Source organism: Gambusia affinis, linkage group LG10, assembly GCF_019740435.1.
Source record: "Gambusia affinis linkage group LG10, SWU_Gaff_1.0, whole genome shotgun sequence".
NCBI lineage: Eukaryota > Metazoa > Chordata > Actinopteri > Cyprinodontiformes > Poeciliidae > Gambusia > Gambusia affinis.
In genome coordinates, this window is record NC_057877.1 from 29,188,938 (window position 1) to 29,201,252 (window position 12,315).

General features: G+C 47.8%; 1 protein-coding gene across 10 annotated transcripts in view; it reads left to right on the forward strand.

Moving 5' to 3' along the window:
- Positions 1-12,315, forward strand: part of LOC122838051 (phosphodiesterase 4D interacting protein) — a 65,082-nt gene that overhangs the window by 32,840 nt on the left and 19,927 nt on the right. For 2 of the 10 annotated variants that reach the window (XM_044128374.1, XM_044128376.1), the window contains 12 exons: positions 2,591-2,701; positions 3,713-3,789; positions 4,640-4,763; positions 4,849-5,003; positions 5,113-5,227; positions 9,857-9,994; positions 10,063-10,182; positions 10,569-10,646; positions 11,262-11,471; positions 11,547-11,705; positions 11,959-12,054; positions 12,123-12,260. In XM_044128374.1, the coding sequence (XP_043984309.1) occupies positions 2,591-2,701; positions 3,713-3,789; positions 4,640-4,763; positions 4,849-5,003; positions 5,113-5,227; positions 9,857-9,994; positions 10,063-10,182; positions 10,569-10,646; positions 11,262-11,471; positions 11,547-11,705; positions 11,959-12,054; positions 12,123-12,260 (1,521 nt within the window). Of the gene's footprint in view, positions 1-2,590; positions 2,702-3,712; positions 3,790-4,639; positions 4,764-4,848; positions 5,004-5,112; positions 5,228-6,902; positions 8,586-8,625; positions 9,776-9,856; positions 9,995-10,062; positions 10,183-10,568; positions 10,647-11,261; positions 11,472-11,546; positions 11,706-11,958; positions 12,055-12,122; positions 12,261-12,315 lie in introns of those variants that run through there. The other 8 variants (XM_044128375.1, XM_044128371.1, XM_044128370.1 and 5 more) reach the window with 8 other exon arrangements.

Here is a 12,315-nt window from a genome sequence, read left to right on the forward strand (position 1 = left end):
TCCCCACCAGGGGGTCCTTTTTGTGGCTCTAGTGTCCCTTATACAACAGTAGGCTGACAGGAAAGGGGGGGAAGACATGCAGCAAATGTCGTCGGGTCTGGGAATCGAACCTGCAACGGCGGCGTTGAGGACTGAAGGCCTCCAAACGTGGGGCGCGCTGCCCTCTATGCCACCGTAGCACGCCCCCAAACGGCGTCCATTTTTATGTAGATTTGATAGAAGCAGAGCGACAGCGCCACCTTCTGAAAGACCTTCTGCTGATTCTGACGGGAAATGGGTGAAATTCAGCAGAACTGTGTCGTGTTTTTCAGTTTATTTGTGTCCTGTGTTGCAGCAGCGTCAGGACGCTGCAGCTGTCTGTGAGGAAATTCAATCTGTTTTTATTTTTAGATCTCTTTATGGCCGAAGCCAAACAACAAGGCGCAAAGATTCTCCTGAAAACGATCCTGCAGGTCTTTATAGTGATCTGCTTTGAGATGAATTAGTTCATAATGGAGGAGACAGAAGGAGCAGAAGGAGAATAAGTTCTGATAAAACCTAAGAAGTGTTTGGATTCATGTTGCAGATATTCAGCTGCAGGCCGTGGAGACATTGTGTTAATGATGCTGCATTAGCAGCATTAACGTTCCAGTTCGCTCTGCAGGCCTGCTGGAGCCACAGCGCCTCCCTGTGGCCGGATCACAACGGTGATTAACTTCATTCAGAGACCCAGAGGGTCAAAAACACCCATCACAGGTCAAAGGTCACAGTCTGTGGCTCCAATCAATGTTTCTGCTGAACTGAAGCAAAAACAAAAATCAACATTTAATGTCAGTTTTCTGTGCTGAATGTAAATTATTTAGTTTATTTTGTGAAATTTAATATTTACGTTGTGAGTCAAATTCTCCGATTATCCACAAAATCTTTGCTGCTAAAGTTGATAATATTTTTAATAAGAGTTTAATTTTATACTTATTCACCGTTGGATCCTTATTGCCAGAACATTTTTCTGGTTTTGTTGTAGAATTATTTATTATTTGCTTAAGTCTTTACATGAAACATTTAATTTAACATTTTTAAGTATAAAATTGTATTTTAGGAATCGCTAATGTCTTTTTGTTTTCTTTTGTACTTTTATAGTGTTTTATTTTTAGTTTTTAATGCTCAAAAACTAAACTAATCAGGCCTGTTGCAATAAATCAATAAACTGCATCTGATGTGTATCAGCATGTAAACCTGCGATGAACAGGTTGGTAGTTTGAGTCCAGAGCTACTTTAATCTCCCTCCAGACACGGTGGAGGAGCGTTTCCTGGTCCTCGGCTCTGGGACGCCACCGTCGTATTGATGAAGCTTTTCCTGCCTCACATTCGTCCTCTGTAGTTATCGTTGTAGTTATTGTTGTAGTTATTGTTGTAGTTATTGTTGTAGTTATCGCTGTAGTTATCGCTGTAGTTATCGTTGTAGTTATCGCTGTAGTTATCGCTGTAGTTATCGTTGTAGTTATCGCTGTAGTTATCGTTGTAGTTATCGTTGTAGTTATCGCTGTAGTTATCGTTGTAGTTATCGCTGTAGTTATCGCTGTAGTTATCTCGTTGTAGTTATCGCTGTAGTTATCGCTGTAGTTATTGTTGTAGTTATCGCTGTAGTTATCGTTGTAGTTATCGTTGTTATCGCTGTAGTTATCGTTGTAGTTATCGTTGTAGTTATCGTTGTAGTTATCGCTGTAGTTATCGCTGTAGTTATCGTTGTAGTTATCGCTGTAGTTATCTCGTTGTAGTTATCGCTGTAGTTATCGTTGTAGTTATCGCTGTAGTTATTGTTGTAGTTATCATCGCTGTAGTTATCATCGCTGTAGTTATCATCGTTGTAGTTATCGCTGTAGTTATTGTTGTAGTTATCGTTGTAGTTATCGCTGTAGTTATCATCGTTGTAGTTATCGCTGTAGTTATCGTTGTAGTTATCGCTGTAGTTATTGTTGTAGTTATCGCTGTAGTTATCGCTGTAGTTATCGTTGTAGTTATCGTTGTAGTTATCGCTGTAGTTATTGTTGTAGTTATCGCTGTAGTTATCGCTGTAGTTATCGTTGTAGTTATCGTTGTAGTTATCGCTGTAGTTATCGCTGTAGTTATCGTTGTAGTTATCGTTGTAGTTATCGTTGTAGTTATCGTTGTAGTTATCCCTCTGCTGACATGTAGTTTCCCAAGAGGGTTGATATAATTTGAAAGTATTAAATGATCATTTGAGACGTGAGTCGACTTTTTACCAGATACGTTTTACTCTTGCATGATTTGTTTCTGCTCTGCCGCCGTCTGTTAGCTGGAACCAGTCAGACCTCCTGTTGGTTCTCATCAGACGCTCTGCTCTCACATTCTCCCTCTCTCTCTCTCTGGGGGTAAAAACTGTTGCCCCTGTTGCCCCTCCCAGCTGATCCTGACCGACTGTCTTAGCGTTAGCGATAGCTTCATTCAGCTGTGCTGCAGTTGCTCAGCTTGTGTTGCGTTTCTTCGGGATATTTCGGTAGTTTCTGGTGTGATGGGGTCTGTAGAGGCCCCCGCGCCGCCGCCGCTCATGGCTAACTCTGGTTTCCGTGGTTACCGCACCGTTTCGCAGCACCTCAACGACCTGAAGAAGGAGAACTTCAGCCTGAAGCTGAGGATCTACTTCCTGGAGGAGAAGATCCAGCAGAAGTTTGATCAGAGCGGCGACAGCGTCCACAGAGCGGTGAGTGGACAATGAAATTATAAAACCGCTGAAGTTTTAATCATAAACATGATTATCATGTAGAACGTTACTAATCAGTTCATTTCTGGTGTTTTGGTTCCTGATGTTGTTGTTTACATTAAACATGTTTATTATAGTTTTCTTGTTTTATGACGCCGTCGGGCCGTTGGAGAGTTATTCAAACATTTCTGAGTTTCAAAAGTTAAAATCGTCGTTTCTTTGTAAAATGTTAAAAATAATCATTTTATTTGGTGCGTCTGCAGCCTGCAGCCCACTGACCCACATTCTGCCCCGGATCCATTTTTAGCCCGGCTCTGGATCTGAACCGGACAGCTGTGTCTGTGTGTCAGTGGGTCAGCGACCCGCTGCACGGGAGCAGAGCCGCCGGTCCGGTCCGGTTTGTTGCTGCAGTCGGAGCGAAGGGCTAAAAGTGGAGGCGCTGCTGGATGTTGTTACAGACGCAGCAGGTGGAGGAGCTAAGATTAGACCCAAACAAACCCAGAGGAGAGGTTCTGGTTCTGGTTCTGGTCCTGGTCCTGGTTCTGGTTCTGGTTCTTGTTCTGGTTCTGGTTCTGGTTCTGGTCCTGCTGCTTTTGCTTTGAAGATATTAGTGAAAGGTCAAAGGTCAAAAGGTCAACCTCACCCAAATCCAGAACTGGTGTCAAATGTTTGTGCAGTAAAAATTTTGATTGTCATTTTAAAGACATTGTTAATAAAGTTTCCAGAGGTCATCAGAGGTCAACCTAAAATTTAGCCTCAATGAACTCGCTGCTAAAAATTTGTTTGTGCTGCTTTAAACATGTTGATGATGACCTCTGACCTCTGGAATCTGATCCTGAATCCAGGGAAAGAAACTGAAACTGCAGGAAGTAAACAGGAAGTGAGCAGGAAGTAAACAGGAAGTGAGCAGGAAGTAAACAGGAAGTGAGCAGGAAGTAAACAGGAAGTGAGCAGGAAGTAAACAGGAAGTGAGCAGGAAGTTTCTCATCCTTCTTCCTGTTTGTCCTGCAGAACATCGAGCTGAAGGTGGAGGTTGAGAGTCTGAAGAAGGATCTGCAGGAGAAGCAGGAGGTTCTGGACCGGGCGCTGTGAGTAGACGACCCGCTTCACGTTTTCCGCCCGTCTGGTGCTCTTAAAGGGCCGGCGTCGGCTTTATTCCAGCTGAGGAAAACCTTCAGACCAGATTGAATGTCAGCAACGTTTTAAACCTGCTGCTGGTTTAACTGAAGCTGATGGTGATCCGGTTCTACGTCAGATATTAAATCCTCAGCCACAGATTTGGGTCGTTTAGATGTTTGTATGTTGCTGGGCTCAGACACTGATGATGTCAGCAGTTGTGTCTGCGAATATAAAAGGTTTTATTTACCTTTTCACAGAAACTCAGCCTGTCTCCTCGGTGCCTAAAGCTCCTCAATGAAAACAGTCACTGCCTCCAAACGGGACGTTCCAGGAACACGTAAACAGTTGCATTCAATGACATGTAGGAAATATGAGTACCAAGGATCGAGGCAGGAGACAGAAGGATGAACAAGTTACAATGAAGAATGAACTTATTACAATAAACAAATCGTGTGGGGTCCCTGTGAACTATAATACACGAAAACAGTAAAACAAATAAATAAACTAATAAATTCTCTCACAATGAATTAGAAATTAATATTTTCTGAGCAATTTAAATGTAAGTCTTTTCCTTTTTAAACTAAATAAAGTGAATTGTTTCCCTTCAGCATTTCAGTCTTTTTTACCTCCTGATATTAAATCCTGTTTGGAGGCGAAATCTGATCCCTTTAAATGACTCTCAGATAATCACACCAGAAATATCCACAAAAACATGTTTTTAGATTTTCTCTTTATAAATACAGACAGTCTTTGATGTTTAGGAGCTGAAGTATTTCTGCCGCTTCGCTAAAACAGCAGCTGATGTTCTGACCCACTCAGATCCACAGCCGAGGTCCTGTCCAATCAGAATGAAGCAGAGCTGCAGCGCCGCCTGGTGGAGGGGCAGGACGAGGTCAGACACGTGCAGCAGATCCTGGAGGACAAAGTTCAGCTGCTGCAAAAGGTGCAGAGAGTCTTCCTGATTGGCTGAACAGCCAGAAACCGTCATCATCAACTGAACACCTGAGCGTTGTGGTTGTGTGGTCCAGGAGGTCGAGGCGGCCCGGAGCGACGCCCAGCGCATGGCGGCGCTGGCGGACGGCGAGGCCCGGCGCTGCCTGGCTCTGCAGAGGGAGATGCTGGAGAAGATGGAGGAACACGGAGACTCGGCTGGAGTCCAGACGAGTCCGACTGACGCGGACAGGTGACTGAAAACCTTTTCACTCCAAACATCAGTTCTCCACAGACTCAGATCTGGTTCTGGGTGAGTTCTTCCATCAGATCTCTGAGCTTCGCTCCACTTCCTGTTTCAGGCTGATTGAGGATCTGGAGCAGCAGAAACAGTCGCTAAGTCTCCAGGTGGAAGAGCTCCAGGTCAAAGTTCATGACCTTTCATCCTCGCTGGAGAACAGAGAACGAGACGCCGAGGTATTTTTTAGGGTGTATTTTATGCACATATTTATTTAAATAACCAGAATTTATTTTATTTTTCTGTTTTCTTTGCACCTTGCAGCAAACAGATATACTTTATAAAGTTTATTCAGTTTTTATAAATGTTACATTAAAACTTTTGTTTGTAATAAAACGTAAACATTCGTCAGTAAATTAGTTTTGTAATCACGAACAATGACCGTCTCCTGAGCAGCAGGAGGCGAAACCATGGCGACGGCTCGTCCGTCTCCGTCAGCTGTCCCCGCCGCCGTCAGTCGGCCATGTTTGGCATTTCCCTCTGATTGGGATTAATTGATCTTTGATTGCGAGCCTCGTCCCAGACGATGGATGGTTGCCGTGGCGTCCGCGGAAGGTGACGGATGTGGATCCGGCGGCGGTCCAGGAAAACAAACCCCACATGGCCGTAGATCTATCAACGTAGATGCTGCACACTGTGACGGATGGAGACGTTTGGTTTATCTGTGAGGCGGTGAAACCAGACGCTCCGGTTGCCCCGGAAACGGGCTTGAACCAGTTAATGGGCGGGACGTCATGGTACAATTCTGTTGTGATATAAATGACTGAGTGTCACAGCAATAAGAGTCCCTCAGAAACTGCTGTTTAAAAACATTCCCGCTGCGGCGATTTATTTCGGACGCCAGTCTTCACCTTCAGGTTTATTGGTATTTATAGAAAATAATCAAGCCAATAATCCTGAGAGTAAGGTCAGTTTTTAGTGAACATCATTGATTGGAATCTGTTGTGACAAAATGATGATGTTAAGAAATTTATCTTAACATCATGATAAAGTGAAGAGGAGCGGCAAAAGCAAAGGAGGCGGATTAGCAGCGATGATGTCATCCAGGAAGTGTTGCTGTGGAGTAATGGATGCTAGTGCGTCATAACAGTCATGAGACTGACATACAGCCACAGAGGCCTGTTCAGAAACGTTGGTAGACTGACTGCTACTGCATGTTGATCTTCCCACCGCGTCAGAGTTTCGGCAAACATTTCAGCTTATTTTGAGGTGTACTGTCCCTTTAAGACAACAAGCTGGAAGCTCTTCTCCAGAACTGCAGCAGGATATTCTGTCCTTCGAATCCCAACCTGCACCAGAAAGGCTTGATGTTTTTTCATTTTTATTTTTATTTCCAGATTCTACCAGCGGTTGCCACCGGTAACCAAAAGCTCGCTCTCAGGATACTCTTTATTTTCCAGGAGGAAGTGATTAATTTCTGGAGGAAATGTGACGTTTCCTGGTTGTAGGCAGACAGTGAGGTGAAGACCAGGGCAGAGAAACCTCTTCCTGTCAGTCTGATTCAGTTTCAAGAGGTCTCACTCCTCCACAAATTCCAGAGCAAAAAATAAACGACAATCCACTTTCTGATTCAGTAGCTTTTAAAGTCTGCCTCATTTTCCTTTCTTGGGGAATTTCATGAAGAATTATTACTTTGAATTTTTTTCATGCAAAGTGTTTAATATATGATGCTAAAATACTGCAACAGATTTATTTAAACGGCATGAAGGACAAAAGTCTATTAATATAAAAGTAAATGAATAAATCTCACTTTGTGGGAACAATGAATTTGACTCATGTTACACTTTTCTCTCAGTGAAAGCATTTTATATATATTAAACATTTTGGGAAAATAAAATGTTATTTTTGAATATTTAGTCATAAAAAGAGGAAGACACGGTTGAATTTCTGCAAATAGGCATAAATAATAAAAATAGCTGAGTTTCTCCTTTTCTCTGATAAATTCATCAGCTGCATTCTCCGACCTGGCCACATGGTGGCGCCACGGTCACAGTACAGCCATTCAACTGGGATCTTTGTAGTTTTTGGAGTGAAGCATCTTCTTTCATACATATGGTCTTTGGTTGCGGAGTGGCGCATCCTGTCTGACATAGAGGATCTTTGTGTTCCTCTCCGTCGCCTCCTCGCAGTGAAAGCAGCGGTTGGTTCTGCCGTTAACTGAGACCGGAACCAGAACCGGGACCGTAAAGATTCTGACCCTGGAGAAGGAAAACCGGGATTTATTTTCCTCTTCATGGGAAGGTTAAAAGGAGCCGCGCTTTAATTTCCATAAAACCTCCCGGAAAAAAAAAAAAAAAAAAATCACAGCCCGGAGGAGAATCTGCGCGATTCACGACCCGCCTGCGGGATCCGGCGAGATTTGCGCCGCAGCTTCTATCTGCATCACCATCAGCCTGCGGGACTCTGCGGCGTCATTGATGATTGAAGTCAGATTTAATTAAGACCTGAAGACCAGTCGTGACCTCTGACCCCTGCGGGATGCTGGACGCGGTGAAGATGAAGGAGGCCTGCCGAATCTGCGCCCGGGAACTGTGCGGGAACCAGCGGCGCTGGATCTTCCACCCCGCAGCCAAGTTGAGCCTGCAGGTGCTGCTGGCCCACGCCCTGGGCCGCGGGCTGGGCCGGGACGGCCGCGGGGAGTTCGCCTGCTCCAAGTGCGCCTTCATGCTGGAGCGGATGTTCCGGTTCGACACGGTGGTGGCCCGGGTGGAGGCGCTGTCCCTGGAGCGGCTGCAGCGGCTGCTGCTGGAGAAGGAGCGGCTGCGGCTCTGCATCGCGGGGCTGTACCGCAGGAGCAACCCGGGGGAGGCCGGCGGGGAGGACGCAGACCTGGACGACAGCTACTCGGACCTGATCCAGGACGACCTGGTGTTCTCCGGGTTCGAGTCCTGGGCGGATCGGGAGGATGCGGCGCCGGACCAGCCGCTCCACCACTGCACCGGAGCAGAGGCCGGCCAGAAGCCCCGCAGGTGCCGCGGCTGCGCTGCGCTGCGGGTCGCGGACTCGGACTACGAGGCGGTCTGTAAGGTTCCGAGAAGGTTCGGGCGCAGAAGCACCTCCTGCGGGCCGTCGACCCGCTTCTCCGCCTCCGCTCTGGGGTTGGAGGACCTGAGCAGAACCTCCGACGCAACACCTGTCCCGATGGATGTTCCTGCAGCCGAGGCGGACAAACGGAGTCACAGCCCCGCATCCTCCGTGGAGTCCCTGGAGCTCCACAGAACCAAGGAGGAACCGAACCCGAACCCGGAGGAGGCGAGCCCCCTCTGGAGCAAACCCCAGACCGGGAGCTCCCTGTCCGGGGCGGAGGTGCTGCTGGGCCTCCTGCGGGGCTGGGAGTACCGGCCGGTGACCCCGCCCAGGGGCAGCAAGCTCCCGGTTCTGGTCAAAGGCAAACTGGATCCGAACCTGTCCTCCCACCCGGCCGTCCCGGAGGTGGTGGTGCTCTGTCCGGAGGAGGAGCTGCAGGCGGAGCTGGAGGATCTGGAGGAGCAGTGGCTGGATGATTACCTCCAGTGCGGCCCGTTCCGCCTCCAGCAGGTAGATGGAGACTAGCGGGCCTCCATCAGGGCCCTGCGCCGTAGGGGCGCCGCCTGCAGAGGGCGCCACATGTCGGGAACGGAGTATTTCTAGTTAACATTTTCTGGATTTAACATCTGTTATAAGGTGTCATAGATTTGACTAAAAAAGAAGCAACATAGGTTTTTGTTTAATGTTTCTATTTCGCTGCAAAATATTTAGAAAAAGTTTTACGTCCATGATGTCGCCCATCCATAATCAGGACTGAGCAATAAATTTAATTTGAATTTATAAAAAGTAAAAATGCATCAACCACCTTTGATGGACGAGATAAAAATCAGCCTGAGGGCCACAAACGGCCCCCGGGCCGCATGTTGAACATCCCTGTTCTGGATTTAAAAAGTCAGCCGTGCAATGGGAGTTTTTCTGTTGCTCCTCCATTATCACTCCCCAACGTCCGTGTCCTAGCAACCCCTGCGTCGCCTTGGCAACAGTCTCCAGGCGGTGGCCTTCATAGCTCCCATTGTGATGTAAATGATGTGGCAGAGAGCTCCCAGTTTACCCAGTGGAGCGAGGAATCGTCTCTGTAGCGGAGAGCCAGGAAGAAGGCGACCTGCTGGACCCACAGGAACCAGGAACAGAGCTGCTCCCAAACCAGTTTCCATGTGGAGCAGCCAGAAATCCAACCAGTGTCCAGAGGAAATAAAACCAGTTAGGATCCAGAATCAGAGTCGGCTGAATGTTCAGCTAAAGCCACCAACAACACGGCTTCTTTCACCTCAACAACAGAGAAACCATCAACTATTTTACATTTAAAAATCTGATTTTATTTTCGTAGGTTCATAAATTAAAAACTTCAAATTATTTTTACACTATTTACTTGTGAAACAAAGTAAAAAAAACTCCAGTTTGATTTTTCAGAAGGAAACAAAAACATTTTTCACATTCAATAAAAAACAACAAACGTTTTCTGTATTCAGCTTCATGTTTTCAACTGAGCGAAGCAGGAAGTTACAGAAACCACTTCCTGCAATGACATCAGAGTCGGCTTTGGCTTCGTACTTCAGAACCAGCAGCAGCACCGCGTCCGCCATGTTGGAATTTAATTTTCCACTGTACGCGCGTTAAACTGACGAAAATGAAGTCGGCCGTTCGATCAGAAGAAACCAGCTGGAAACAGAAAATGAGATTCAAAAAGAGTCTGACTTCCTGTGAGTCGTTAAAACTCTGAAACATTTGAAATGATTCCTGTTTCTCTGATGCGTTTCCTGTTTTTTTGATGCGTTTCCCAGCAGCTGATCGGCGAGCAGCAGGACCAGCTCAGTCGGTACCAGAGCGCCGCGGGTCAGTGCGTGGGAGAGCTGCAGCAGGCCCAGAACCAGGTCCGATCGCTGCAGGTCAACATCAGAGAGAGCGAGGCTCGGAACCAGGTACCAGACCCGGCCCGCGAGCCGGTTCCGGCCCGGTTCCGAGATGCTGAGGATGTTTCTGTCACCAGAAGCTGCAGGAGCGTCTGGCTGCCATGGAGCTGCAGCTTCGCTCGGCGCAGGATGAAGCGCAGCAGCAGGAGAGACTCATCCAGAACCTGACGGACGCCGTCGTTTCCAAGGAGACGGAGGTGAGACCAGCATAACGCACCGCATTCAGAAAGCTGCTGGCTAACAATGCCTAGCAGTTTAAATTATAAAACAATGTGCAGGAAGAGGGACGTAGCTCAGTTATGCTAGCTTGACTTTGACAATCGTAACATGTAGATGCTGCAGAATTTATTCAGTTAAAATCCGTCAGTAGACGATCACTTATTAATAATCACAAAATAAACATCAAGCCTGAAAACATGAAACTGGAACAGACTGAATGTTTGTCCTGATTGGCTAGTGGAGCTGTTGTTGCCATGGCAACGGGCCTGCGTAGCCGACACACAGAGAATAAAGTAGTTTTGAGTTTTTTCTACGTCCTGCGCTGAATGAATAACGGCTGCAGCTCCAGGTTTATGTGTTGCAGGTTTCTGACCTGAGCAGAGCCTTGGCGGATCAGAACCAGACGCTGCGTTCGCTCAGGGAGCTCGCTAACCGCAGCCAGGTTTGTACCGTCGTCTGAAACTCTGAGTGTTTCCATGAACCACAGAGTTACTGGAACTAAAGTCAAGACGAGAAATGAGCAAATTTCATAAAAACTCCCGTTGATAAAAGGCTTTCGCACTAAGATGATGTTTCAGCCACGACTCGTGATATTTTCACATCACGAGTCGCATGATGAACAACCAGCTGTTACTACTGAAGGAAGCGACAAAGAAGACAACAGGAAGTGGTTTTGTGGTTTGTTGTTTTTTCACAGCATCATGTTCATAAACAGTTTAGTTTCATGCCAACATGTAGAAACTGTAAGGCTAATGCAAAATATGTAGCCGCTCCAAGTGGGCGGGGCTTGTTGCTCTGACTCAGAGGCCGACGTCTCCTCTTATTGGCTGATAGATGATGAGCGCTAGCGCCACCAATTATGAATGAGGCTCATGTTTTAGTGATTTATGTAAACAGAAAATATTTAAAATATTAAACCAGAGCAGAAATATTTGGTATCATTTTCTGGTTTTTCTGAGGAAACAGCTGCAAAATTGTATTTTTTGATGTTAGTAGAATTCAGACATGCACTTGTAGAGGGCAGCTAACTGACCCGCCGCCCCTCCCCAACCCGTAGCTGTCCGGTACCGAGGCGGCTCCGGGTCAGGGCGAGGTTCTGGCCCTGCAGGCGGCGCTGTTCCAGGCTCAGCTGGAGCTGCAGGCGGCCCAGCGGGCTCAGCGCCGGGCGGACCGCGCCGAGGAGGATCAGAACCGGTCCCTGGAGAGGCTGGAGAGAGACCTGCAGGGGGCGCTGCAGCACCGCAGGGAGACGGAGCGACACAACCGGGTCAGCAGACCCGCCGACTGACCCGGCCGGACGCCGGAGCCTCCAGCAGAGGTTCTGATGGGTTTCTGTGTCCAGGAGCTGCAGCTGATTCTGCAGACGGTCCGGTCCGACCTGCAGGCGAGGGAGGAGCAGCTGAGCGAGGGCGAGCAAGAGAGACGGAGGGAGAGCGAGGAGAGAGAGCGCAGCGTCGCGGAGCTGAGGGCCGGCCTGCAGCTGAAGGAGCAGCTGCTTCAGGTCAGAGGTCAAACTGCAGCAGCAGAGCGGAGCCGCTCCCGGCCCGTCACTCTCAGAACAAACTGCGACCCGTTTGCAGAACATGAAGGATCCTCTTCAGAACTCCAGCAGCCCGAGAGAAACATTTTATAATGTCAGAATGTTTGACTGACATGTTGGAACAGGAGGAGAACGGCTGCAGAACAACAAACTACAGAAACCATCCGAATATTAACCAGAACTTAACTATCGAAACTATTAATTTTGTCTGCAGGAATACGGGGAGATGCTGAAGGAACCGAAGGAGAACAGAGACTCTCTGCTGCAGAAACTGCGGCAGCGAATAGCGGAGAGAGACCGAGCGCTGGAGGTGAAACAGATCCTCCGATTCACCTTAATCATCTTTAGCTGAAACTAAAACCTGACCCGGTCCTGCAGCGGGCCGTTGACGAGAAGTTTCGCTCGGCGGAGCAGCGAGATGCAGCGAGTCGCCAGCTGCAGCTGCTGCTGCGTGAGAAGGAGCGAGACCTGGAGAGGCAGCGCCGCGTTCTGGCCAACAACGAGGAAACCATCGCTGTAAGTGTTAGCTCTGCGGCGAGGCGCCGGGTCCACGCCGGCTCCACGCCCACCC